The sequence below is a fragment of the Oncorhynchus mykiss genome, chromosome 9 (genome assembly GCF_057628025.1).
Source record: "Oncorhynchus mykiss isolate SJ-2025 chromosome 9, ASM5762802v1, whole genome shotgun sequence".
Taxonomy (NCBI): Eukaryota; Metazoa; Chordata; class Actinopteri; order Salmoniformes; family Salmonidae; genus Oncorhynchus; species Oncorhynchus mykiss.
Window position 1 is genome coordinate 59,804,061 of NC_143030.1, and position 27,318 is coordinate 59,831,378.

At 45.6% G+C, this 27,318-nt stretch overlaps 1 protein-coding gene across 2 annotated transcripts in view; it reads right to left on the reverse strand.

Moving 5' to 3' along the window:
• The window catches only part of plxna1a (plexin A1a), a 266,753-nt gene that overhangs the window by 193,930 nt on the left and 45,505 nt on the right, over positions 1–27,318 (reverse strand). For both annotated transcript variants that reach the window (XM_036988339.2, XM_036988338.2), the window contains exon 3: positions 9,195–9,377. In XM_036988339.2, coding sequence (XP_036844234.1) covers positions 9,195–9,377 — 183 coding nt within the window. The remainder of the gene's footprint in view (positions 1–9,194; positions 9,378–27,318) is intronic.

A 27,318-nucleotide genomic window follows, 5' to 3' on the forward strand; every position in this document is an offset into this window, starting at 1 on the left:
CTGTGGTGGAAGAAAATTAAAACACTTTTTTTTTTCACCTTTATTTAACCAGGTAGGCCAGTTGAGGGCAAGTTCTCATTTACAACTGCGACCTGGCCAAGATAAAGCAAAGCTGTGCGACAAAAACAACAACACAGAGTTACACATGGGATAAACAAACGTACAGTCAATAACACAACAGACAAATCTGTATACAGTGTGTGCAAATGTAGTAAGGAGGTAAGGCAATGAATATGCCAATAATTGCAAAGTAATTACAATTTACACTGGAATGATATATGTGCAGATGAGGATGTGCAAGTATAAATACTGGTGTGCAAAAGAGCAGAAAAACAAAAACAAATATGGGGATGAGGTAGGTAATTGGATGGATGGGCTATTTTCAGATGGGCTGTGTACAGCTGCAGCGATCGGTAAGCTGCTCTGACAGCTGACGCTTAAAGTTAGTGAGGGAGATATAAGTCTCCAACTTCAGTGATTTTTGCAATTCGTTCCAGTCATTAGCAGCAGAAGACTTATAGATGACCTGGAGCCAGTAGGTTTGGTGACGAATATGTAGAAAAGACCAGCCAACGAGAGCATTCAGGTCGCAGTGGTGGGTAGTATATGGGGCTTTGGTGACAAAACGGATGGCACTGTTATAGACTGCATCCAATTTGCTGAGTAGAGTGTTGGAGGCTATTTTGTAAATTACATCGCCGAAGTCAAGGATCGGTAGGATAGTCAGTTTTACGAGGGTATGTTTGGAATGAGTGAAGGAGGCTTTGTTGCAAAATAGGAAGCCGATTCAATTTAACTTTGGATTGGAGATGCTTAATGTGAGTCTGGAAGGAGAGTTTACAGTCTAGTCAGACACCTAGGTATTTATAGTTGTCCACATATTCTAAGTCAGAACCGTTCATAGTGATGCTAACGTGCGGACAGCGATCGGTTGAAGAGCATGCATTTGGTTTTACTAGAATTGAAGAGCAGTTGGAGGCCACGGAAGGAGTATTGTATGGCGTTGAAGCTTGTTTGTTAACACAGTGTCCAAAAAAGGGCCAGATGTATACAGATTTGTGTTGTCTGCATAGAGGTGGATCAAAGAATCACTCACAGCAAGAGCGACATCATTGATATATACAGAGAAAATATTCAGCCCGAGAATTTAACCCTGTGGCACCCCCATAGAGACTGACAGAGGTCCGGACAACAGGAAGTAGTTAGTGAACCAGGCGAGGCAGTCATTAGAGAAACCAAGGCTGTTGAGTCTCCCGATAAGAATATGGTGATTGACAGAGTCAAAATACTTGGCCAGGACGATGAAGACGGCTGCACAGTACTGTCTTTTATCGATTGCGGTTATGATATCGTTTAGGACCTTGAGCGTGGCTGAGGTGCACCTGTGACCAGCTCGGAAACCAGATTGCATAGCGGAGAAGGTACGGTGGGATTTGAAATGGTCAGTGATCTGTTTGGTCACTTGGATTTTGAAGACTTTAGAAAGGTAGGGAAGGATGGATATGGGTCTGTAACAGTTTGGGTCTAGAGTGTCTCCCCCTTTGAGGAGGGGGATGACCGCGTCCGCTTTCCAGAAATCTCAGACGATACGAAAGAGAGGTTGAACAGACTAGTAATAGGGGTTGTAACAATAGGGGTTGTAACAATCCAGATTGTCTAGCCCAGCTGATTGTTGGCCGGGTTTGGGGTAGCCAGGTGGAAAGCATGGCCAGCCATAGAGAAATGCTTATTGAAATTCTCGATTATCATGGATTTATCAGTGGTGACAGTGTTTCCTAGTCTCTTTGCAGTGGGCAGCTGGGAGGAGGTACTCTTATTCTCCATGGACTTTACAGTGTCCCAAAACTTTTTGGAATTAGTGCTGCAGGATGCAAATTTCTGTTTGAAAAAGCTAGCCTTTGCTTTCCTAACTGACTGTGTGTATTGGTTACTGACTTCCCTGAAAAGTTGCATATCGCGGGGAATATTCAAAGCTAGTGCAGTATGCCAAAGGGTGTTTTTGTGCTGGTCAAGGGCAGTCAAGTCTGGGTTGAACCAAGGGCTATATCTGTTCTTAGTTCTACATTTTTTGAATGGGGCATGCTTATTTAAGATGGTGAGGAAAGCATTTTTAAAGAATAACCAGGCATCCTCTACTGACGGAATGAGGTCAATATCCTTCTAGGATACCCGGGCCAGGTCGATTAGAAAGGCCTGCTCGCAGAAGTGTTTTAGGGAGCGTTTGACAGTGATGAGGGGTGGTCGTTTGACCGCGGACCCATAACGGACGCAGGCAATGAGGCAATGATCGCTGAGATCCGGGTTGAAAACAGCAGAGGTGTATTTAGAGGGCAAGTTGGTCAGGATGATATCTATGAGGGTGCCCATGTTTACAGATTTGGAGTTGTACCTGGGAGGTTCCTTGATAATTTGTGAGATTGAGGGCATCTAGCTTAGATTGTAGGACGGCCGGGGTGTTAAGCATATCCCAATTTAGGTCACGTAGCAGTACAAACACTGACGATAGATGGGGGGCAATCAATTCCCATATGGTGTCCAGGGCACAGCTCGGAGTTGAGGGGGGTCTATAACAAGCGGCAACAATGAGGGACTTCATTCTGGAGAGATGGATCTTTAAAAGTAGAAGCTCTAACTGTTTGGACATAGACCTGGATAGTATGACAGAACTCTGCAGGTTATCTCGACAGTAGATTGCAATTCCGCCCCCTTTAGCAGTTCTGTCTGGATGGAAAATGTTGTAATTGGGAATGGAAATTTCCAAATTTTTGGTGGCCTTCCTAAGTCAGGATTCAGACACGGCTAGGACATCAGGGTTGGCGGAGTGTGCTAAAGCAGTGAGTAAAACAAACTTAGGGAGGAGGCTTCTGATGTTAACATGCATGAACCCAAGGCTTTTACGGTTGCAGAAGTCAACAAATGAGAGCGCCTGGGGACACACAGGGCCTGGGTTAACAGTGGGGGAAAGAGTGGGACAGTAGGCCCGTGCTTCACATTCCTGCACACACACACGCGCACACACACACACACACACACACACACACACACACACACACACACACACACACACACACACACACACACATATATGCAAACACACACACACATTCAAACACGCACACGCACGCACACACACATGGATACTGAGAGACATGCTATTCTGACAGGGAATTCTCTGGAGGACCGGGGCTGTGGGCAACCAGGCCGCCACAGAGGAGAAGAAGCTCAAGGTGACATGCTACAGAGAACGAGGAAGGGAGGGGAGAGGGATAGGGGGAGAGGGAGATAATGCTACAGAGAACGAGGAAGGGAGGGGAGAGGGATAGGGGGAGAGGGAGATAATGCTACAGACAGGATGTTAATTCTCCAGCCACTTTTACCACTTATGGTGGTAATATCATAGGCAGCTGATATAATAGCCTCTTGAACAGCCTCTCATACAGTCAGCCAGCCAGTCAAACTAGCCCTGCTGTTACACAGTGCCTTGTGCTCATTCTACTGGGAATCAGGGAAAGAAGAGAGAATCAATCTCTTCTCCTCGCTCTATCATCCCAACTCCTCTCCTCTCCATCATCTGAAAGTGATATCATCCCATCCCCGATATACCAGATCAACATTGAGACAACGTCCAGCAGGCTGAACGTTAGTTAAACGCTCCTCACCAGGGGAGCATCCATCATTTCCATTAGTCTCGTAACTGACATTTACAACACGCAGTCATCACTGGAGCACTTCCGATACGGCGACTCCATCATCACCATTTCCAAATGCTATTTCGTTAATTAGGATTCACATGGTACATTACCTTAGATATCATGTCTCTTAATTAGTCTGGTTCTCAGTGACAGTAAAGACACAGATGCAGATATTACATTAGCATCAGCGCTACGTCAATAAAGGTCTGGTCACTGGGGAGCTTGTATCCTGTCTGTCCACGTAGGACGGTCCCTGACTAACCTTGCTGTGGCTATCCCTCTGCATCCCTCTCTCTATATCTCTATCCTTACCCAGGCCAGGATCTGTGGAGGAGGATAAATACTAAGTAGTGTACACTGCCTAGTCCTAGTGCATATAACCAGTCCAGAGAGGGAAAGAGAAGGAAGAGAGTGAGCCTTGCTCCATTATGTATGAGTTGTTAATTGGGAGTCTCTGCATGTTTCACTGCCTCAAGATCAGCCTTGCCACTGAGGCTGAACAGACGGCCTGATAGGGCCAGCCACACGCCACTCAGCCCGTCGGCACGGTAACAAGGCCAGTGCCATATGCAGATTGGCCCAGTCGTTCGGATCTCACTTGGGTAGGAGGGAGGGGAGGTAAGGCCTAGCAGGTTGGGGGAAAAAACAGACAGCATTTGTTGTTTCCTTATTTTCTCTCTTTTGTCTTTGGCGGTTGAAATGGTTCAGAGGGCTGAGAGAGGCTATTTAGCAGGAGCTGTGAGGGCTGAGGGGTGATTCTCAGGTTGTAAATAGAAGTAGTCTGAGAGAGAGCTTTCCAGGTTTTATGGAGATGTGGTAGTTCCTCTCTCTGTGTCTTTGTGAAGCAGCAGCAGCTCTGTTCTGTGAAGCTAAGGAGTCCTATTAAATAACAGACAGTGACCTGGTGATCCCAGCTCTACTGGCTGATCCTACAGAGAGGGATCACAACACCATATGAGCACATTCTATACTGAACAGAAATATAAACAATGCAACCATTTTAAAGATTTGACTGAGTTACAGTTCATCTAAGGAAATCAGTCAATTTAAACATATTCATTAGGCATTAATCTATGGATTTCACATGAATGGGAATACAGATACAGATCTGTTGGTCACAGATACTTTTTTTAAAGTTTGGGGCGTGGATCAGAAAACCAGTCAGTATCTGGAGTGACCACCATTTGCCTCATGCAGCACGACACATCTCCTTCTTATAGAGTTGATCAGGCTGTTGATTGTGGCCTGAGTGAATGTTGTCGCACACATCGATCCAGAGCATCCCAAACTTGCTCAATGGGTGACATATCTGGTGAGCATGCAATCCATGGAAGAACAGGGACAATTCAGCTTCCAGATTCTTGCGACATTGGGCAGAGCATTATCATGTTGAAACATGGGGTGATGGTGGCGTATGAATGGCACGGCAATGTGTCTCAGGATCTCGTCACGGTATCTCTATGCATTCAAATTGCCATCGATAAAATGCAATTGTGTTCATTGTCCGTAGCTTATGCCAGCCCATACCATAACATCACCGGCACCATGGGGCACTCAGTTCACAACATCAGCAAACCACTCGCAAACACAACGCCATACACGTGGTATGCGGTTGTAAGGGCAGTTGGACGTACTGACAAATTCTCTAAAGCAACATTGGAGGTGGTTTATGGTAGGGAAATGAACATCACATTCTCTGGCAACACCTCTGCAGTTGCAGTCAGCATGCCAATTACATGCTCCCTCAAAACTTAAGACATCTGTGGCATTGTATTGTGTGACAAAACTGCACATTTTAGAGTGGCCTTTTTATTGTTCCCAGCACAAGGTGCACCTGTGTAATAGCCATGCTGTTTAGTCAGCTTTTTTGTATGCCACACCTATCAGGTGGATGGATTATCTTGGCAAAGGAGAAATGCTCACTAACAGGGATGTTAACAAATGTGTGCACATTTGAGAGAAATACCATATGAATCCTTGTGTGTGGAGGCTTTACCCAAACACACACACATCATCTGGTGTGTCCCATATTTCCCCTCCAGTACTAGACTAGTTGCATTTGCACACATCCAGCCGTCCGCTGCCTCCGACGCCTGCTAAGATTTACGCCTGTGATTATATATTCATACAGATGAGTCAATAAGGGCCTTGCAGCCGTAGCAACGGGAGGATTGGGCGAATTCCAATGAGCCGCTATCAGACCCCAAAGCCTCCCATCAATAGACTGCAACTTTACATTTCATTAGGGCACGGCGCACAGTTTAACTCCAAATGAATAGCAATAAAACAAGACTGCCAACAACGATCGGGGGGCCCTCCACACACTCTCCTCTCTCCACTTTCCACACAGAAGCACTGCTCTGCTCCCACCCGCCCGCCCCAGATGGGCTGTTCCCGACCGTCAAACCACTACAATTACAAGCCAAACAAACATATCAACAAACAAAACCAAATCAGGAGAAAATTACATTGATGCCACTGTATGGAATTGGACTGCAGTTTATATGTGTATATAATCAGAGAGGACAAGCCGTTTGTGATGGCCTGGTGGTAGGACACTGTGATGTCAGGGTCTCCTGAAGAGAGGCTTCAGGAGGGACTGGTTCTGCTCTGCAGTGATGACTATGCTTCCCTAGCCACAGCCAGCTAGTCAACAGTCTCTGTTCCTGTATGTACAGCACTACATCGATCTGTGTGTGATAACTCCGGCAGCCTGTGCCCCACCACCCAGCACTTGGCCTCCACACAGGAAGAGATGGTGGCAAAGGGGAAATGGGATTCCGATTGTGGAAGGGATATCTTCCCTCTGAGATCTACTGATCCATCCCACCCCCAGCTTCCACCCCCCCAGCCTCCACATCCCCTTCCAGCATCCTGCCGGCCAACCGGTTGCAGCCTGCAGACAGACGCCCACAGAAAAGCACCGCTCCAAACCCACAGCTAGCAACCGCTACCTCAGGGGTCAGCACCAAGGACTATGGGACTGGGTTTCAGCCGACTTAGCAAAACAGGAGAGGCGTGTGTGTGTGTGTGTGTGTGTGTCCTAGACCTAGACTAGTGTGCATTAATGCCTGAATAATGGTCCAGTGTCTATCAGTGTGTATGCAGGTGTGCATGCTGGTGTGTATGAATGTGTGGTTGCATTCATTCCATACGTGACCGACCGCCTCAATTCCATCTTATGTTGCAATTTTAAATAGTGTTTCTTTTTACATTAGATAAAAGTAGTGACTACGAAATGGTATATCATACACTGCAGTTGAGGAACAATGGGAAAGTAATGGCTTTGAAAGTTGATAAACTTGTAACTCCACTTTTGAGAAAATGGACCTTCAGTGTTTTGGTACGTACACCTACTGGAGAGCTCTTCTTTGTCTACACCCATTCAACATCGTTCACACCCTCTTAAGCCTTCTTAAGCCACACCCTCCCACCCATATTTTTAAGGAATCACATGTGAGGCCATGTGCTAAACAGAGTGAGAAAGGTAGTGTAGTAAACAACCAAAGATTTTAAGACTAAAACTGGTGTATTCATCCCAGAGACAACTGGCTAACTTCATGGGTCATATAATCATCTGGCGAAGTCTTTTGTTAAGACATGTTAGCTAGCAAAACAATGAACCATAATCCCAACCTATAGCTACATTTCAAATGGATTGTCATAGCTATGAATCTGCAGGTAGCTAAAACTAACCAACTAGGTTCAATGTTAGCTAGCTAGCTAACATTAGGCTATAACTAGCAATGCAAATGGCTCTGAGATACAAATAATATTACTACACAGATCATACACATAATGTTAGCTAGCAAGCCAGCAAGCTAACGTTTACTAGCTAGCAGTACGCTTTAACTGACAATGAAAATGACTTTCTGAAAAAAATCAGAAAAGTATAATACAGTATCTGAAAATGTCGCTAGACTCTTACCCGTATACATGAATGAACGCTTCATGGCAGCGTGTCTTTTCAGTTTGGTTTGTAGCTAGCTATAGCTTGTTTGGCCCGTTGTTGTGTCAAATCACTCCGGTTCACACTGATGTGCAGAAAGTCGTCCATCACAACTTTTTCCCACTGATCTTTGTCGATAGCGCCTGCTAAATTCATGGCAGCAATGTTGTTGAGAGCAGAAGCAACACTTTGACAGCTCTCCATGTCTAACATTATATCTGTCAAAAATGCTGCGGTATCACGGATTATCTACACATATTGTTACAGCTCATGTTATAGACAGAAGAATGCTACATGGCAGACCAATCCAAACACATCTCTAGGCATGTCCAGCCCATGCATTATCTCAGCCAATCATGGGTAGCAGGAAGGTTCCTGTCTTTTTCCGTGGCTAAACCAACTAGGCTTGTAATTTAAATATTTTATTTGTGTTTACAGATGGCAGACAAGTTTGTTTTTAAAATGATGTTCAAATACCTCTCCTGTGAAGTAGTGACGTGTGACATACCCCTAGTTTCTTGAAACGGGTCACATATTACTCTATTATCTGACACATAAAATGACCTAATCATTTCATATATTCATAATCACCCTACAAAGATACTGTCAAATCGACTCACTCTCAGCTTTTAGTGGAGTTCTGACCAAACCTGGAACCCACCACCAAGGCCATTTTTAGCCTCTACTCAGTGTTAATAGTCTGGAACCATCTGAGAGGCGTCCTAGAGTCCTCTCTGTTGGCAGTGAAGGACTCCAACACCTAGTCCTGCCCCCTCCCCTGTTCTCTCCTGTTCTCTACTGTTCTCCCCTCTTCTCTCCTCTACTCCCATGTTCTCTCCTGCTCTCTCCTCTTTTCCCCTGTTTTCCCTGTTCTCTCCTGTTCTCTCCTGTTCTCCAGAGCTCTGGAAACAGCACCATAGAAGGCACAGCAGTGGCTCACAGCACGACAGCGATTGCCTGAAGAAGCCGGTGATTGACAAACCCACTATGTGTGGGTCTACTCCAGTTAGTCTTAGAATCCCAGACCTAGGAACAAGAGCACTAGATCTGTGGAGGATGTCGTATTCTCTTAGGAAAGGGGGAAAACATTTGTTTCCGGGGAGGGTCCTCTTCAGAAAAACAACTTTCCCAACAAATCCCGAGTCTGGGTAGGCATAGCTTAAAATGCAGGCGGGAATTGTGCTCATGTTCAGCTAGGGCAGCTAGTAGATACGGCAGTGATGTTACCCGTGAAGCACATCCCATTTCCGACTAGTCCTCTCTGTCCCAACTGGCGCTGGAACTTCTATAGACGTGTAAGCTGGAGCGCTGGTACATTGTGGGAAGCAACCTGTCTGTCTAGAGAGACTCCAGAGAGAGTCTAGAGAGATCTCAATCACATCCACCCATCCAGCACAAAGGAGTTTCTACAACTTTTGAAAGACCAGCTTCTTAGAGCTCCAGCTCAACAGTGACCAGGCAGAAATGAGTCAGAGACTTTAAATTCATCCTCATAACCAGAGGTTGGTAACACATGTACACACACAAACACACAGAATCCACCAGTGGCCTACCTTCTTAATACGTCCGCTGCGTGTGCCGGCGAAGGCCACAGTGTGGCCGCGGTATTCATAGGCTGCCACCGACGTCATACCATCGTCCTTGTCCACGAACAGAGGCATACCCTCGATGGTACTGGTCCCCCCCAGGGGCTGGTTGAAGTCCTGCCCACAGAAGTTATCGTCTATTTGGAGTGGCTGCAGAGAGAGGGGGGGGGGGGGGGGGGGGTTAGAGCGAGACAGAGATAGAAAGAGAGAGAGAGAGAAAGAGGGTGAGAGATGAGAGAGGGGAGAGAGATATTGGGAGGAAGGGAGAGGGCGAAAGAGATTGGGAGGAAGGGAGAGAGAGATTGGGAGGGGGAGAGAGAGGGGGAGAAAGATTGTGAGGAAAGGATATGGGGAGAGAGAGATTATGAGGGATGGAGAAGGGAGTGAGAGATTGGGAGGGAGAGAGTGGAAAGAGAGATGTTGGGAGGGAGGGAGGGATTTGGAATGGGAGGGAGAGAGAGGGGAGAGAGCGATTGGGAGGGGGGATAGAGAGAGAGAGAGAGAGAGAGAGAGCGGGAGAGGGGATAGAGTTTGGGAGGGAGTGAGAGAGAGATTGGGAGGGAGGGAAAGAGAGAGATAAGGAGGGAGGGGGGAGGGAGAGATTGGGAGGGAGGGAGATTGGGAGGGAGGGAGAGAGATTGGAAAGGAGGGAGAGAGGGCAGAGAGAGATTGGGAGGGAGAGAGAGAGGGCAGAGAGAGATTGGGAGGGAGAGAGAGAGAGAGAGAGAGAGAGAGAGAGAGATTGGGAGGGAGGGAGGGAGGGAGGGAGGGAGGGAGGGAGGGAGGGAGGCAGGCAGGGAGGGAGGGAGGGAGGGAGGGAGGGAGGGAGGGAGGGAGGGAGGAAGAAATTGGGAGGGAGGGAGAGAGCGAGAGGGGAGAGAGAGATTGGGCGAGAGGGAGCGATTGGGAGGGAGGGAGGTAGAGAGAGGAGGAGAGAGAGATTGGAAGAGGGGGGGGGGGGCAGAAGAAAGTGTGAGTGACGGATAGGCCAAATTTGCATATCACCCTCAAAATAGCAGCATACACACACTGTCACTGTTAAAGAAAAGTGGTTAATTGATGTATATGTGATAGACCTGTGTGTAGCGGGCACCAGGTGGTATCTTTCACACGCACTGACACATGTAACCAGAAGATAATCACTGGCACCCGTATTAGCGTAGCGACCTCCAGCTCTCTAACACATCACATCCTCTTACACAACACTAATTAACTGGTGCCAGGAATCCCTCATTCATTAGAAGACATATCGCTTCCATACGAGACAATCAATCACACACAATACACACTCTGCCTGCCGCTAAGCTCTCTGGGAAGGAAGGAGATGTGCGTGATCTGAGCCATGATGTGACCAGACTGGAGGATGGAAAAGAGGAATGCCGCCGGGTGAATTCTTTAGTCGTCCTTTGTCTGAAGACACAAAGCCACAAACATGTGCACTACCAGTCAAAAGTGATCAAAACACCTACTCATTCAAGGGTTTTTCTTTATTTTGACTATTTTCTACACTGTAGAAAATTCCACGCATATGGAATCACATAGTAACAAAAAAGCGTTAAAAAAATCAAAATATATTTTATATTTCAGATTTTTCAAATAGCCACCCTTTGCCTTGATGACAGCTTTGCACACTCTTGGCATTCTCTCAACCAGCTTCATGAGGTCGTCACCTGGAATGCATTTCAATTAACAGGGAATTTCTTTCCTTCTTAATGCGTTTCAGACAATCAGTTGTGTTGTGACAAGGTAGGGGGGTTACAGAAGATAGACCTATTTGGTAAAAGACCAAGTCCAAATTATGGCAAGAACAGCACAAATAAGAAAAGTGAAACGACAGTCCATCATTACTTTAAGAGATGACGGCCAGTCAAAACAGAACATTTCAAGAACTTTGAAAGTTTCTTCAAGTACAGTCGCAAAAACCATCAAGTGCTATGTTGAAATCCCTTGAATGACTAGGTGTTCTAAAACCTTTGACCGGTACAGTACATTGATGAACAGAATTGATCTTAGTGGCACTCCACTCTCCTTTGCACATCATTTAGCACCTGCTTTACTTAACTAAAGGCAATAGGTCTCAAACGGGGGGTGGGGCTTTCCTCTGTAGTTCTCTGTTGCTCTTCTATTGTTCCTCAAGCAAGGGGGCAGGCCGATGACATCACGGATTCCCATCAGACCTTACTCCTAGATAACCTACTCCTAGATAACCTACTCCTTGAAGTTTGCAGTTGTGTCTAAAAAACACTATTTTGCTCATAGCATATTTTTTTTGTACTTAATTGTAATTAAACTTTTTCAACAGTAAAAGTTTTAAAATATCGCTGGAAGGAGTCTTTAAATGTAGGGACAATGCACAAATACAAGTGGTTTACACAGAATAACTACAAATTGTCGAGAGAAGACTGACTATTAGATCGGTACACTTGGTTTTCAGGGAAAAAACTGGACCATGTTAAGGACATTATCATTGAGTCCTGATTTCGCCCATTCTACTCTCTGAGTATCAAATTCTCCCCCACCTCGTCCCCACCCCCCTCCCGAACCAGAAGACCCCTTCCCATTCCGGATACCAGACGGGCCTCATTAGTAGAGACAAGAGTGTTGGCGACCCCCGCGTCCCCCTGCCCTGCCCGCTGACGCACCTCATGTTTCACCCAGTGAGAGGTGCTATCTCTGCCAAGGGTTAGCCAGGCCAGGCATAACTGTGTACAGCAGAATTCCTCTGAAAGGACAATGCGGGAGACCATGTCCTTTTCTAAACCCTCACCATGGAGATGGGTCTGGAAATAGAGCAGGGGGGGGGTGGGGTGGTAGAAGAGGAAACACAGGACATCTGGGGCCAGATCATTATAGGCTGCCTGCATGCAGACTGTGTTGGAATTAGATGGTTCTGGATATGGTGCAGTGCTCAGTAGGTCTAAGGCTCCTGCCGCCTGAGAATACTGTAATCAGCATCCAGCAGGTACACATACTTTACCACTAACAGATGTCTGTTGCAACATTTCTACTGTAAATCTCTAAGTCATATAACCAAGGAAATGTAGATTATTAATCAGCGGCTATGTCCATCTCAGCAATGTTATCGAGATAACTTTTCCTAATTGTGGATCTGATGGAGGAATGTCCTGGCAGGCCAAGTCTAGGTCCAGCCTGGGCTGAGGAGAGAGAGAGGCAGCCAGGGAGAGAAGTAGGAATCTGGCTGGGCTACTATGTGAGTTCCCATGGGTGCCTACAACCTCCCCTTGCTCCCTCTCTCCCTTGCCCCCTGCGCTGGGACAGAGATGGATTCTGCAGAGCGACTGGGCGGGCCTCCTGTCGCAATCAGCGGAAACAGCGTGGCAGCAAACCAGAGCCAGAGGTTCAGCCTGGCAATGAGGCATGGCTATCTGTGCTCCTCTTGCTCTGCCTCCCTGGCTCCACTCTCACTCTGCTTCCCTCTACTGTTTGTTTGTTTTTCTTTTTGTCCTTCCCTCGCTCAAATTACACTGTGAATGGGAAAGGAAGGAAAGGAAATATTGAGAGTCTGGTTGGTGATAGAGACTGCGATAGGGAGAGGGAGTGGGTTTGTATGGACAGAGAGTTGGTGGAATGACTTTTAAATGGAAAACCATCCCACTCTCCTAGAGAGTTGGTGGAATGACTAAATGGAAAACCATCCCACTCTCCTAGAGAGTTGGTGGAATGACTAAATGGAAAACCATCCCACTCTCCTAGAGAGTTGGTGGAATGACTTTTAAATGGAAGACCATCCCACTCTCCTAGAGAGTTGGTGGAATGACTTTTAAATGGAAGACCATCCCACTCTCCTAGAGAGTTGGTGGAATGACTAAATGGAAAACCATCCCACTCTCCTAGAGAGTTGGTGGAATGACTAAATGGAAAATCATCCCACTCTCCTAGAGAGTTGGTGGAATGACTTTTAAATGGAAGACCATCCTACTCTCCTAGAGAGTTGGTGGAATGACTTTTAAATGGAAAACCATCCCACTCTCCTAGAGAGTTGGTGGAATGACTTTTAAATGGAAGACCATCCCACTCTCCTAGAGAGTTGGTGGAATGACTAAATGGAAAACCATCCCACTCTCCTAGAGAGTTGGTGGAATGACTAAATGGAAAACCATCCCACTCTCCTAGAGAGTTGGTGGAATGACTTTTAAATGGAAGACCATCCCACTCTCCTAGAGAGTTGGTGGAATGACTAAATGGAAAACAATCCCACTCTCCTAGAGAGTTGGTGGAATGACATTTAAATGGAAGACCATCCCACTCTCCTAGAGAGATGGTGGAATGACTAAATGGAAAACCATCCCACTCTCCTAGAGAGTTGGTGGAATGACTAAATGGAAAACCATCCCACTCTCCTAGAGAGTTGGTGGAATGACTAAATGGAAAACCATCCCACTCTCCTAGAGAGTTGGTGGAATGACTTTTAAATGGAAGACAATCCCACTCTCCTAGAGAGTTGGTGGAATGACTAAATGGAGAACCATCCCACTCTCCTAGAGAGTTGGTGGAATGACTAAATGGAAAACCATCCCACTCTCCTAGAGAGTTGGTGGAATGACTTTTAAATGGAAGACCATCCCACTCTCCTAGAGAGTTGGTGGAATGACTTTTAAATGGAAGACCATCCCACTCTCCTAGAGAGTTGGTGGAATGACTAAATGGAAAACCATCCCACTCTCCTAGAGAGTTGGTGGAATGACTAAATGGAAAACCATCCCACTCTCCTAGAGAGTTGGTGGAATGACTTTTAAATGGAAGACCATCCTACTCTCCTAGAGAGTTGGTGAAATGACTTTTAAACGGAAAACCATCCCACTCTCCTAGAGAGTTGGTGGAATGACTTTTAAATGGAAGACCATCCCACTCTCCTAGAGAGTTGGTGGAATGACTAAATGGAAAACCATCCCACTCTCCTAGAGAGTTGGTGGAATGACTAAATGGAAAACCATCCCACTCTCCTAGAGAGTTGGTGGAATGACTTTTAAATGGAAGACCATCCCACTCTCCTAGAGAGTTGGTGGAATGACTTTTAAATGGAAGACCATCCCACTCTCCTAGAGAGTTGGTGGAATGACTAAATGGAAAACCATCCCACTCTCCTAGAGAGTTGGTGGAATGACTAAATGGAAAACCATCCCACTCTCCTAGAGAGTTGGTGGAATGACTTTTAAATGGAAGACCATCCCACTCTACTAGAGAGTTGGTGGAATGACTAAATGGAAAACCATCCTACTCTCCTAGAGATTTGGTGGAATGACTAAATGGAAAACCATCCCACTCTCCTAGAGAGTTGGTGGAATGCCTTTTAAATGGAAGACCATCCCACTCTCCTAGAGAGTTGGTGGAATGACTTTTAAATGGAAAACCATCCTACTCTCCTAGAGAGTTGGTGGAATGACTAAATGGAAAACCATCCCACTCTCCTAGAGAGTTGGTGGAATGACTTTTAAATGGAAGACCATCCCACTCTCCTAGAGAGTTGGTGGAATGACTTTTAAATGGAAGACCATCCTACTCTCCTAAAGATTTGGTGGAATGACTAAATGGAAAACCATCCCACTCTCCTAGAGAGTTGGTGGAATGACTAAACGGAAAACCATCCCACTCTCCTAGAGAGTTGGTGGAATGACTAAATGGAAAACCATCCCACTCTCCTAGAGAGTTGGTGGAATGACTTTTAAATTGAAGACCATCCTACTCTCCTAGAGAGTTGGTGGAATGACTTTTAAATGGAAGACCATCCTACTCTCCTAGAGAGTTGGTGGAATTACTTTTAAATGGAAAACCATCCCACTCTCCTAGAGAGTTGGTGGAATGACTAAATGGAAAACCATCCTACTCTCCTAGAGAGTTGGTGGAATGACTAAATGGAGAACCATCCCACTCTCCTAGAGAGTTGGTGGAATGACTAAATGGAAAACCATCCCACTCTCCTAGAGAGTTGGTGGAATGACTAAATGGAGAACCATCCCACTCTCCTAGAGAGTTGGTGGAATGACTAAATGGAGAACCATCCCACTCTCCTAGAGAGTTGGTGGAATGACTAAATGGAGAACCATCCCACTCTCCTAGAGAGTTGGTGGAATGACTAAATGGAAAACCATCCCACTCTCCTAGAGAGTTGGTGGAATGACTTTTAAATGGAAAACCATCCCACTCTCCTAGAGAGTTGGTGGAATGACTAAATGGAAAACCATCCCACTCTCCTAGAGAGTTGGTGGAATGACTAAATGGAAAACCATCCCACTCTCCTAGAGATTTGGTGGAATGACTAAATGGAAAACCATCCCACTCTCCTAGAGATTTGGTGGAATGACTAAATGGAAAACCATCCCACTCTCCTAGAGAGTTGGTGGAATGACTAAATGGAAAACCATCCCACTCTCCTAGAGATTTGGTGGAATGACTAAATGGAAGACCATCCCACTCTCCTAGAGAGTTGGTGGAATGACTTTTAAATGGAAGATCATCCTACTCTCCTAGAGATTTGGTGGAATGACTAAATGGAAAACCATCCCACTCTCCTAGAGAGTTGGTGGAATGACTAAATGGAAAACCATCCCACTCTCCTAGAGAGTTGGTGGAATGACTAAACGGAAAACCATCCCACTCTCCTAGAGAGTTGGTGGAATGACTAAATGGAAAACCATCCCACTCTCCTAGAGAGTTGGTGGAATGACTTTTAAATGGAAGACCATCCTACTCTCCTAGAGAGTTGGTGGAATGACTTTTAAATGGAAGACCATCCCACTCTCCTAGAGAGTTGGTGGAATGACTAAATGGAAAACAATCCCACTCTCCTAGAGAGTTGGTGGAATGACATTTAAATGGAAGACCATCCCACTCTCCTAGAGAGATGGTGGAATGACTAAATGGAAAACCATCCCACTCTCCTAGAGAGTTGGTGGAATGACTAAATGGAAAACCATCCCACTCTCCTAGAGAGTTGGTGGAATGACTAAATGGAAAACCATCCCACTCTCCTAGAGAGTTGGTGGAATGACTTTTAAATGGAAGACAATCCCACTCTCCTAGAGAGTTGGTGGAATGACTAAATGGAGAACCATCCCACTCTCCTAGAGAGTTGGTGGAATGACTAAATGGAAAACCATCCCACTCTCCTAGAGAGTTGGTGGAATGACTTTTAAATGGAAGACCATCCCACTCTCCTAGAGAGTTGGTGGAATGACTTTTAAATGGAAGACCATCCCACTCTCCTAGAGAGTTGGTGGAATGACTAAATGGAAAACCATCCCACTCTCCTAGAGAGTTGGTGGAATGACTAAATGGAAAACCATCCCACTCTCCTAGAGAGTTGGTGGAATGACTTTTAAATGGAAGACCATCCTACTCTCCTAGAGAGTTGGTGAAATGACTTTTAAACGGAAAACCATCCCACTCTCCTAGAGAGTTGGTGGAATGACTTTTAAATGGAAGACCATCCCACTCTCCTAGAGAGTTGGTGGAATGACTAAATGGAAAACCATCCCACTCTCCTAGAGAGTTGGTGGAATGACTAAATGGAAAACCATCCCACTCTCCTAGAGAGTTGGTGGAATGACTTTTAAATGGAAGACCATCCCACTCTCCTAGAGAGTTGGTGGAATGACTTTTAAATGGAAGACCATCCCACTCTCCTAGAGAGTTGGTGGAATGACTAAATGGAAAACCATCCCACTCTCCTAGAGAGTTGGTGGAATGACTAAATGGAAAACCATCCCACTCTCCTAGAGAGTTGGTGGAATGACTTTTAAATGGAAGACCATCCCACTCTACTAGAGAGTTGGTGGAATGACTAAATGGAAAACCATCCTACTCTCCTAGAGATTTGGTGGAATGACTAAATGGAAAACCATCCCACTCTCCTAGAGAGTTGGTGGAATGCCTTTTAAATGGAAGACCATCCCACTCTCCTAGAGAGTTGGTGGAATGACTTTTAAATGGAAAACCATCCTACTCTCCTAGAGAGTTGGTGGAATGACTAAATGGAAAACCATCCCACTCTCCTAGAGAGTTGGTGGAATGACTTTTAAATGGAAGACCATCCCACTCTCCTAGAGAGTTGGTGGAATGACTTTTAAATGGAAGACCATCCTACTCTCCTAAAGATTTGGTGGAATGACTAAATGGAAAACCATCCCACTCTCCTAGAGAGTTGGTGGAATGACTAAACGGAAAACCATCCCACTCTCCTAGAGAGTTGGTGGAATGACTAAATGGAAAACCATCCCACTCTCCTAGAGAGTTGGTGGAATGACTTTTAAATTGAAGACCATCCTACTCTCCTAGAGAGTTGGTGGAATGACTTTTAAATGGAAGACCATCCTACTCTCCTAGAGAGTTGGTGGAATTACTTTTAAATGGAAAACCATCCCACTCTCCTAGAGAGTTGGTGGAATGACTAAATGGAAAACCATCCTACTCTCCTAGAGAGTTGGTGGAATGACTAAATGGAGAACCATCCCACTCTCCTAGAGAGTTGGTGGAATGACTAAATGGAAAACCATCCCACTCTCCTAGAGAGTTGGTGGAATGACTAAATGGAGAACCATCCCACTCTCCTAGAGAGTTGGTGGAATGACTAAATGGAGAACCATCCCACTCTCCTAGAGAGTTGGTGGAATGACTAAATGGAGAACCATCCCACTCTCCTAGAGAGTTGGTGGAATGACTAAATGGAAAACCATCCCACTCTCCTAGAGAGTTGGTGGAATGACTTTTAAATGGAAAACCATCCCACTCTCCTAGAGAGTTGGTGGAATGACTAAATGGAAAACCATCCCACTCTCCTAGAGAGTTGGTGGAATGACTAAATGGAAAACCATCCCACTCTCCTAGAGATTTGGTGGAATGACTAAATGGAAAACCATCCCACTCTCCTAGAGATTTGGTGGAATGACTAAATGGAAAACCATCCCACTCTCCTAGAGAGTTGGTGGAATGACTAAATGGAAAACCATCCCACTCTCCTAGAGATTTGGTGGAATGACTAAATGGAAGACCATCCCACTCTCCTAGAGAGTTGGTGGAATGACTTTTAAATGGAAGATCATCCTACTCTCCTAGAGATTTGGTGGAATGACTAAATGGAAAACCATCCCACTCTCCTAGAGAGTTGGTGGAATGACTAAATGGAAAACCATCCCACTCTCCTAGAGAGTTGGTGGAATGACTAAACGGAAAACCATCCCACTCTCCTAGAGAGTTGGTGGAATGACTAAATGGAAAACCATCCCACTCTCCTAGAGAGTTGGTGGAATGACTTTTAAATGGAAGACCATCCTACTCTCCTAGAGAGTTGGTGGAATGACTTTTAAATGGAAGACCATCCTACTCTCCTAGAGAGTTGGTGGAATGACTTTTAAATGGAAAACCATCCCACTCTCCTAGAGAGTTGGTGGAATGACTAAATGGAAAACCATCCTACTCTCCTAGAGAGTTGGTGGAATGACTAAATGGAGAACCATTCCACTCTCCTAGAGAGTTGGTGGAATGACTAAATGGAGAACCATCCCATTCTCCTAGAGAGTTGGTGGAATGACTTTTAAATGGAAAACTATCACATGAGGGAGGTGCTTAATAAAGGACTGCTGTTGTTTATTACAGGATACTGGTTCTAGCCAGTCAGAGTGGGTGGATCATGTCCTGGTCTGTTCAGACAGCCTCGTCCCTTGAAGCACAGACTGCCCAGAACTTGTACACAGTCTTATCTCTACACCATCTGATTGATCCTAAAGAGCAGACAGACCACCTCCTTCATATCTGCCTATCTATCTCCCACTCCACTGGAGCTCTATGGGTCAATCAATAGAGACAGCACAACTTGACAAAAGATAATGTAATGGGTTAATTTGTCCCTGCTTTAGTGTAAGCTCCACAGAGACCAGGCTTTGACAAACAAAGTACCTCCATCCCATGTGAGCTCTACAGAGCTGGGAGAATGCTGCCTGCCCCTGAGACCAGACTGATGCAACAGCGTCCAAGAGTTACTGTAGGGGAGTGGGTATAAATAGAAAGATAAATGTTTTGCAGTTGGTTTGTGTGTGCATGTGTGTGCATGTGTGTGTGTGTGTTCGCATGTGTGTGTGTGTGTGTGTGTGTTCGCATGTGTGTGCAGTAAAAAGACAAAAAAAGGAGATGAAATGTTACTGCCAAAGCAGGATGGACAAACTACTTAGAGAGAAGAGCCAAGAAAAGAAACTAGTCTTGCTGAACAAGAATACACAGACACTGGAAACAGCCCATTTATGGTCGACTGCCAAGTTCATTTTGATTTGTGGTATTGGATACAGCGCAGCGATGCTGCTTGCCCTTTGTTTGCTGTGGCCAGCCAATGGTGGCTTTCTAATTGGCTCTTAATGGCACTTGGTCAAATGTAAGTGAGGAGGGACTGTGATGCTGGTGAGCCCTGCCATTTCCAGCTAGGAGAGAGAGAGAGAGAGAGAGAGAGAGAGAGAGAGAGAGAGAGAGAGGCAGAGACACATTGGCATTATAAACTGAGCCACAAACCACCCAGGACTCATCTACAGCAAACACACACATCCCCCACTAACATTAGTCTGTCTGTCTGTCACCACGGGCCTGGTAGTTTAGTGTAGTGTGTGCTACAGCCATGTTGGGGGATTTGGGGGCGATGATACAGCACAGTGTGAGCAGTGCAGTATACCCCCCCCCCACATGGCTGTGGATTAGAACTGATTTCCGAACAGTGCCAAAGCTGAAGAATCAAAAATAAAAATGTATTTGTCACATGCGCCGAATGCAGCAGGTATAGAATTGACCGTTAAATGCTTACTTACGAGCCCCTTCCCAACAATACAGAGTTAAAAAGTCAGAGAAGTTAGCAACAACAAGAAAATGTAAAAGGAAATAGTAACACAATAAAATAAAAATAACGAGACAATAGACAAGGAGTAGTGGTACCGAGTCAATGTGCAGGGGTGAGAGTTAGTTGAGGTAATTGAGGTAATATGTACATGTAGGTAGAGTTAAAGTGACTAGGATAGATAATAAACAGAGGAGCGGCAGTGTATGTGAAGAGTGAGTGTGCATGTGTGCGTAGTGGGTAAAGTCCAGTGAGTGTGCGTAGTGGGTAAAGTCCAGTGAGTGTGCATAGTGGGTAAAGTCCAGTGAGTGTGCGTAGTGGGTAAAGTCCAGTGAGTGTGCGTAGTGGGTAAAGTCCAGTGAGTGTGCGTAGTGGGTAAAGTCCAGTGAGTGTGCGTAGTGGGTAAAGTCCAGTAGGTGTGCGTAGTGGGTAAAGTCCAGTGAGTGTGCGTAGTGGGTAAAGTCCAGTGAGTGTGCGTAGTCGGTAAAGTCCAGTGAGTGTGCGTAGTGGGTAAAGTCCAGTGAGTGTGCGTAGTGGGTAAAGTCCAGTGAGTGTGCGTAGTGGGTAAAGTCCAGTGAGTGTGCGTAGTGGGTAAAGTCCAGTGAGTGTGCGTAGTGGGTAAAGTCCAGTGAGTGTGCGTAGTGGGTAAAGTCCAGTGAGTGTGCGTAGTGGGTAAAGTCCAGTGAGTGTGCGTAGTCGGTAAAGTCCAGTGAGTGTGCGTAGTGGGTAAAGTCCAGTGAGTGTGCCTGTGTGCGTAGTGGGTAAAGTCCAGTGAGTGTGCATAGTGGGTAAAGTCCAGTGAGTGTGCGTAGTGGGTAAAGTCCAGTGAGTGTGCGTAGTGGGTAAAGTCCAGTGAGTGTGCGTAGTGGGTAAAGTCCAGTGAGTGTGCGTAGTGGGTAAAGTCCAGTGAGTGTGCGTAGTGGGTAAAGTCCAGTGAGTGTGCGTAGTCGGTAACATCCAGTGAGTGTGTGTAGTCGGTAAAATCCAGTGAATGTGCGTAGTGGGTAAAGTCCAGTGAGTGTGCGTAGTCGGTAAAGTCCAGTGAGTGTGCGTAGTGGGTAAAGTCCAGTGAGTGTGCGTAGTGGGTAAAGTCCAGTGAGTGTGCGTAGTCGGTAAAGTCCAGTGAGTGTGCGTAGTGGGTAAAGTCCAGTGAGTGTACGTAGTGGGTAAAGTCCAGTGAGTGTGCGTAGTCGGTAAAATCCAGTGAGTGTGCGTAGTGGGTAAAGTCCAGTGAGTGTGCATGTGTGCGTAGTGGGTAAAGTCCAGTGAGTGTGCGTAGTGGGTAAAGTCCAGTGAGTGTACGTAGTGGGTAAAGTCCAGTGAGTGTGCGTAGTCGGTAAAATCCAGTGAGTGTGCGTAGAGCCGGTGCAAAAGATTCAGGGCTAACAAAAAGGGGGTCAATGAAAATAGTCTGGGTAGCCATTTGATTAATTGTTCAGCAGTCTTATGGCTTGGGGGTAGAAGCTGTTAAGGAGCCTTTTGGTCCAAGACTTGGTGCTCCGGTACTGCTTGCCATGCGGTAGCAGAGTAAACAGTCTATGACTTGGGTGGTTGGGGTCTTTGACCATTTTTAGGGCCTTCCTCTGACACCATCTGGTATAGAGGTCCTGGATGGCAGGGAGCTCGGCCCCAGTGATGTATTAGCCCGTACATGCCAAGAGTGTGCAAAGCTGTCATCAAGGCAAAGGGTGGCTACTTTGAATATATATATATTTTTTTTTATCCCAGCCCCCGTCCCCGCAGGAGGCCTTTTCGGTAGGCTGTCATTGTAAATAAGAATTTATTCTTAACTGACTTGTCAAATAAAGGTTAAATAAAAAATCAACCAAAAAAATATTGATTTGTTTAACACTTTTTTGGTTACTACATGATTCCATATGTGTTATTTCATAGTATTTCATAGTGTCTTCACTATTATTCTACAATGTAGAAAATAATAAAAATAAAAATAAAAACCCTTGACTGAGTAGGTATGTCCAAACTTTTGACTGGTGCTGTAGGTGATCCTTTTGTCCAGGTGGGAAAAGGCGGTGTGGAGTGCAATAGAGATTGCATCATCTGTGGATCTGTTGGGGCGGTACCGAGTGGGTCTGGGATGATGGTGTTGATGAAAGACATGACCAGCCTTTCAAAGCATTTCATGAAAACAACTGTTATGACATTTATGGAAAGATATTTCTAACACAGAGACTCCAGACATGCGGACCAGAAGAAGACTGGCTAAGAAGACTGGCTAAGATGGCGCTGACGAATTGTGCCTACAACACATAGCAGGTTTCTACTTTTTCTAAGGCTGGGCACAGTCCCATCCTCATCAACAGGGCTGGCATGGTGATGGTCAAAAATGGCAACTCCCTCAGAGTACACATCTCCGAGGAGCTGAAATGGTCAAATCACATGGACTCTTTAACCTCATGAGGCTGAAGAAAAGTTGGCCTGTCCTCGAGGGCCCTCACAGTGTTCTACAGGAGCACCATCGAGAGCATACTGTCGGGCAGCATCACAGCCTGGTACGGCAACTCCTCTGCCGCTGACCACAAGGCAATACAGAACACCATTGGGTGCTCACTGCCTGCCCTAGAGGATACCTACAACACCAGGTGTCACAGGAAGGCAAAGAAGATCATCAGGGACCTCAGCCACCTGAGTCACAGTCAATTTCCCCCACTTCCATCACTCAGATGCAGTCAATACAGGCGCAGCATGGCTAAAACTAATATACTGGCCAATAGCTTCTACCCTCAGACCATCAGGCACACACACACACACACACACACACATCTTTGGAAAATACCCCTCCCCCTAACAGCCCCCACCCCAATGGACAATTATCAAGCTGAATACCAACCACTACACCTACCTAACCCCTCCCCCTTTTTACAGGTGGAAATATGTATATATTTCAGATCTACACTGTTGGAGCTCGGAGTTTAGACTTGCCTACCTCTCTTCCATTTTGTCTTCCTATAAAGTCTCTCCCTAAACAACATCTAACAGGCCCACACCAGTAAACGCTTTTTTCTGAACACATCTCATGTCCCTCTCTTCCCACATACTGTAGGAGTGCCTTTGATACCTGCATCCTCTCATTAGATGGGATCTATTTATACAGACCATGCCATATCATTATCTGATACCGCCGGCAGACTAGACAGAGAAACAGCAGTGTACATGCAGCTGCCAGCAGAGTGTGTGTGTGTAAGTATGTGTGTCTGTGCGCAGTTTGTGTGTGTTTATGTGTGTACTCTGTTCTGCTAGCTAGTATATTAGCGGGCAGTGTGTCAAGGCCGTAATGCGGCGCAGCATTGAGGCAGGGCCAGGCTGTGAGACAGATGTTGGTATCCCCTCTCTCCTGACCCCACACACCACAGCTACATTCCCCAGCCCTGCACAGCCCTCCTCTCCCCAGTACAGAGGCCTATTATGAGGCTGCACATGACCCGCGCACGACCTGACACACACTGGGCTACACACAGACATCTGGCACTGACCATAGACATATAGAAGTCTGTGCACGCACACACACACGCGCACACACACACACACACACACACACACACACACACACACACACACACACACACACACACACACACACACACACACACACACACACACACACACACACACATGCATAATAATCTGTAGAAACACAGACAACACACTAATCCTTCAAATGGAATACAGTAATTCCTTTAATGTTCTCAAACCTTATTTTCTCTTTAATGTGTTTGTGTAAATGTATTCATATCATCTCACAGTAACTTACTGAACCTGTATGTACGTACAGGGTTAGGCTGTTCTGTTTAACATGAAAACATCTGTCGTTTAGTGCCCTTCAGATGACGATAACTCAATAGTATCCCTGCACTATTATAAATCCTAGGAGTATTCTGCATGCCAAGACAGTCTTTCCGTTGAACCAGAGTGCTCTCTTTTTCTCCTCCAATTGGATTGGAAGCAGCTGTGCTCTCTCTCTCCTAATGTGTCGAGTAGGAAACACAATTTAGGTACATTTTTGAACATTACTGACTTAGATCTGGGGTTCTACTTTCCCCTCTAAAGCATGAAACCCACCGGGAATCTCACTGCCGATAGACTGCTGATAGGTACTTATCACAGTGGGAGACCGTTCCTTCTCTTGCTAAAACAAAAACGGTACCTGCTGCGTGCCGACCCAGTAGCGACCAACCTACCGATTCTACTTGTATACTCGCAATGCTCTTCAGTAGCCAAGAACTTGACTTTCAGCCAAGGAGCCAACAAAGAAAAAGGAAAAAAGAGGGCATTTTCTCTGTACATCCACAGATGAGCCAGTCACACTTCTGTAGGCTATGGGATGGTAGCTAGCTAAGTGCACAGATGCAATGCAAACAACACTAAATACTTCCTCCAAGCTAGCTAACCAATGTAGCTAGTATTGTCAATTAAATGTAATCACAATGGATTAGCTAGTTTCCATAAAACAGCTGCCTGTGTTTACCTGGCAAGTTAGTGCAGTGTCCTTAACTAGCTAGCTATATTGTGCTAGCTAGCAAATATGCTAATGCTAGCTAGCTAAACATGTGGCTGGTACTGACTGTATGGGATTATGGACAGTGAATTAAATTGTTTATTCATAATTTTTCTAGGTAGTTATCTAGATGTGGCCATTTGGCTAGTATCAACAAGGGCATTCTACAAAATAGCAACGTTAGTGCAGATAGCTTGGAATCTAGACCATAAGCAATACGCATGGATATGCATTGCCAAACAACGCTACTGCCACCTTCTGGTTTGGAGTATTTTTAACAAAGCTGAGTTGCTGACGACTTCCAAGGTCTTTGCTGTGTGAACACAAAAGAGATTGACTGCGGACATTCTGTTCAGAGGTGCTAAGTACCGTCGGCAGGCAAACGTTTCACAATCCTACTGGTGTGTCTGAGCTTTAACCCTGAAGTCTGAATGTACATAAAAGCGTGTGTATGAGTGTGTGTGTGTGTGTGTGTGTGTGTGTGTTGTTTTGACAGGGCTCAGGGGTATTGATGGTGTTTTTCTGCGTCCCAGGGTATCAGTGGAAGCCAACATGTGACTGCTCCCTACAGATTCTGCTCCTAACGCACATCTCCCTAGCAACAGGCTCTATCAACCAAACATGAAAGGTCACGATGCCTGAAGCTTGGTTGCCACCTTGGGTAGATGTTTTTTTGCACCTGGATGTCTATAGAGAGCATGGTGAAGTTCATAGCAGAATGCCCTGCGGCAATGTTTTATGGGTTATAATAATAACAACACTAAACTACCTAGTGACAGACAAGAACAAATAGGCCCTTAATAATGAAAAAAAAACAAAGGAATTAGTGGAGACCACTCAACACTGAGGATGTGTCATAGGGCTGTGTAGGCTACTGTGTCAGAGTCTGTTGGGCTACCATCAAACAAACATCATGTTTTCATGTAATACAGCACAGTTAGTTGATGCTTTTAACCATGTTGGCCAAGCAAATGCTTTGGATTACAATCGGTATAATCTGAAATAAAACGCCCAGCCAACTCTAATCTAATTACTAAAGCCCTCCCTGGACTGAGTTTAGGATACACAGCATGGTTGGGCTCTCAGTGCTGCATGGTGGCAGAGGAGGTCACACACACACACGCACACGCACACACACACACACGCACACACAGCCCTTGTAATCTCTGTTTATGTTTTCAAACTGCTGTGGCTTAATGAGTTCTCAAAAAAATGTCAATTTGTGCCCCCCCCCCCCCTCTCTCGCTCTCTCTTTACACTGAGGAGAGGGAGTTCATTAAACTCCATTCATCACGGCAGCAAAAAGCCCTCCACATCCCGTAGTACCCCCAACCCCAATGCCATGACAACAGAGGAACTGGGAGAGGGGAGTGAGATGGCAGGGCTCATCAGGGATACACCTTTTCACTCTGGGTGGAGGACTGGGGTGAAGCCTCTCTAGAAGACAAGAGCTGGGATATACTGCTACTCACTCTCTATGTTCTGTATGACAGCAGCTCAGGCTGAAGCGTCGGAGCTGAGTAACATGCTAACAGAGCAGTACAGTTAGCTGTTACAGCTACTGCTGCTCCCTACAACATAGTGTAGCACAGACTATTCCCTATTTATTAAACTACTTTTCACCAGGGCCCATAGGGATCTGGTCAAAAGTAATGCACTATGTAGGGAATAGGGTGCCATTTGGGACGTAATCTGAAACTTCATGCTAACAGAGACAGAGAGGATGTGGTGAGTCAGTTCCCTCCAAGCCCCAAATAACAAACTGTGTATTATACTGGAGAGAATAATGACTGTGAGGCTGCCATGGCAGAGACTGGGGAAGGCTTGGCCAAATAAAATAATGGTCATAAACAAATACTGTTTGCATAACCATCTTGGAACAGACTGTTGCATTTCACATAACATCAGCCATGGAACAACAAATTGTTTCCATAAGCAAAGCAATATACTCCACTGGAAACTCTGGCCTTGTTAAGGTGCTCTGCTTTCTTCCCTATGTTTTTATTTTTACATTTTTTAAAAATGTAACCTTTATTTGACTAGGCAAGTCAGTTAAGAACAAATTCTTATTTACAATGATGGCCTACCAGGGAATAGTGGGTTAACAGCCTTGTTCAGGTACAGATTTTTAGCTTGGGGATTTGATCCAGCAACCTTTTGGTTACTGGCCCAACACTCTAACCACTAGGCTACCTGGCACCCCTGTCACTGAGATTTATAATCTGTCATCTTCATTAATAACTGATTGGGGCTGTTGCAGTGACCGTAATAGCGCCACACCGGCAGTCATGGCTCATGACCGCAGTAAAATGCCATGTGTCTGCATGCACCTTCACATTTACACCAGAGATCTGTATATAATGACAAGATGCTCATGTCTCTGCCTTAACAATGGGAGTCGTTGTCCCAAAGGCGGGAAGGCAGGCAACAAGCTTAGGCCCAAAATAAGCCCATAGAAACGCATTGGCCTAATTTGGAAAGATTTTAGCGAGACTGAAACCTCTCACTTTGCCTCTTCCTCAATGGTTTACACACACACACACACACACACACACACACACACACACACACACACACACACACACACACACACACACACACACACACACACACACACACACACACACACACAAAGCCGCTCCCCCTGTCTCTCACGCCAACAAAGTTGAGAGATCATATCTTCCTTTCTGACAAGTGGTTTCAACTCACTATTTGCCTTTGAGGTTTGGTTCAACATGGGTCATATG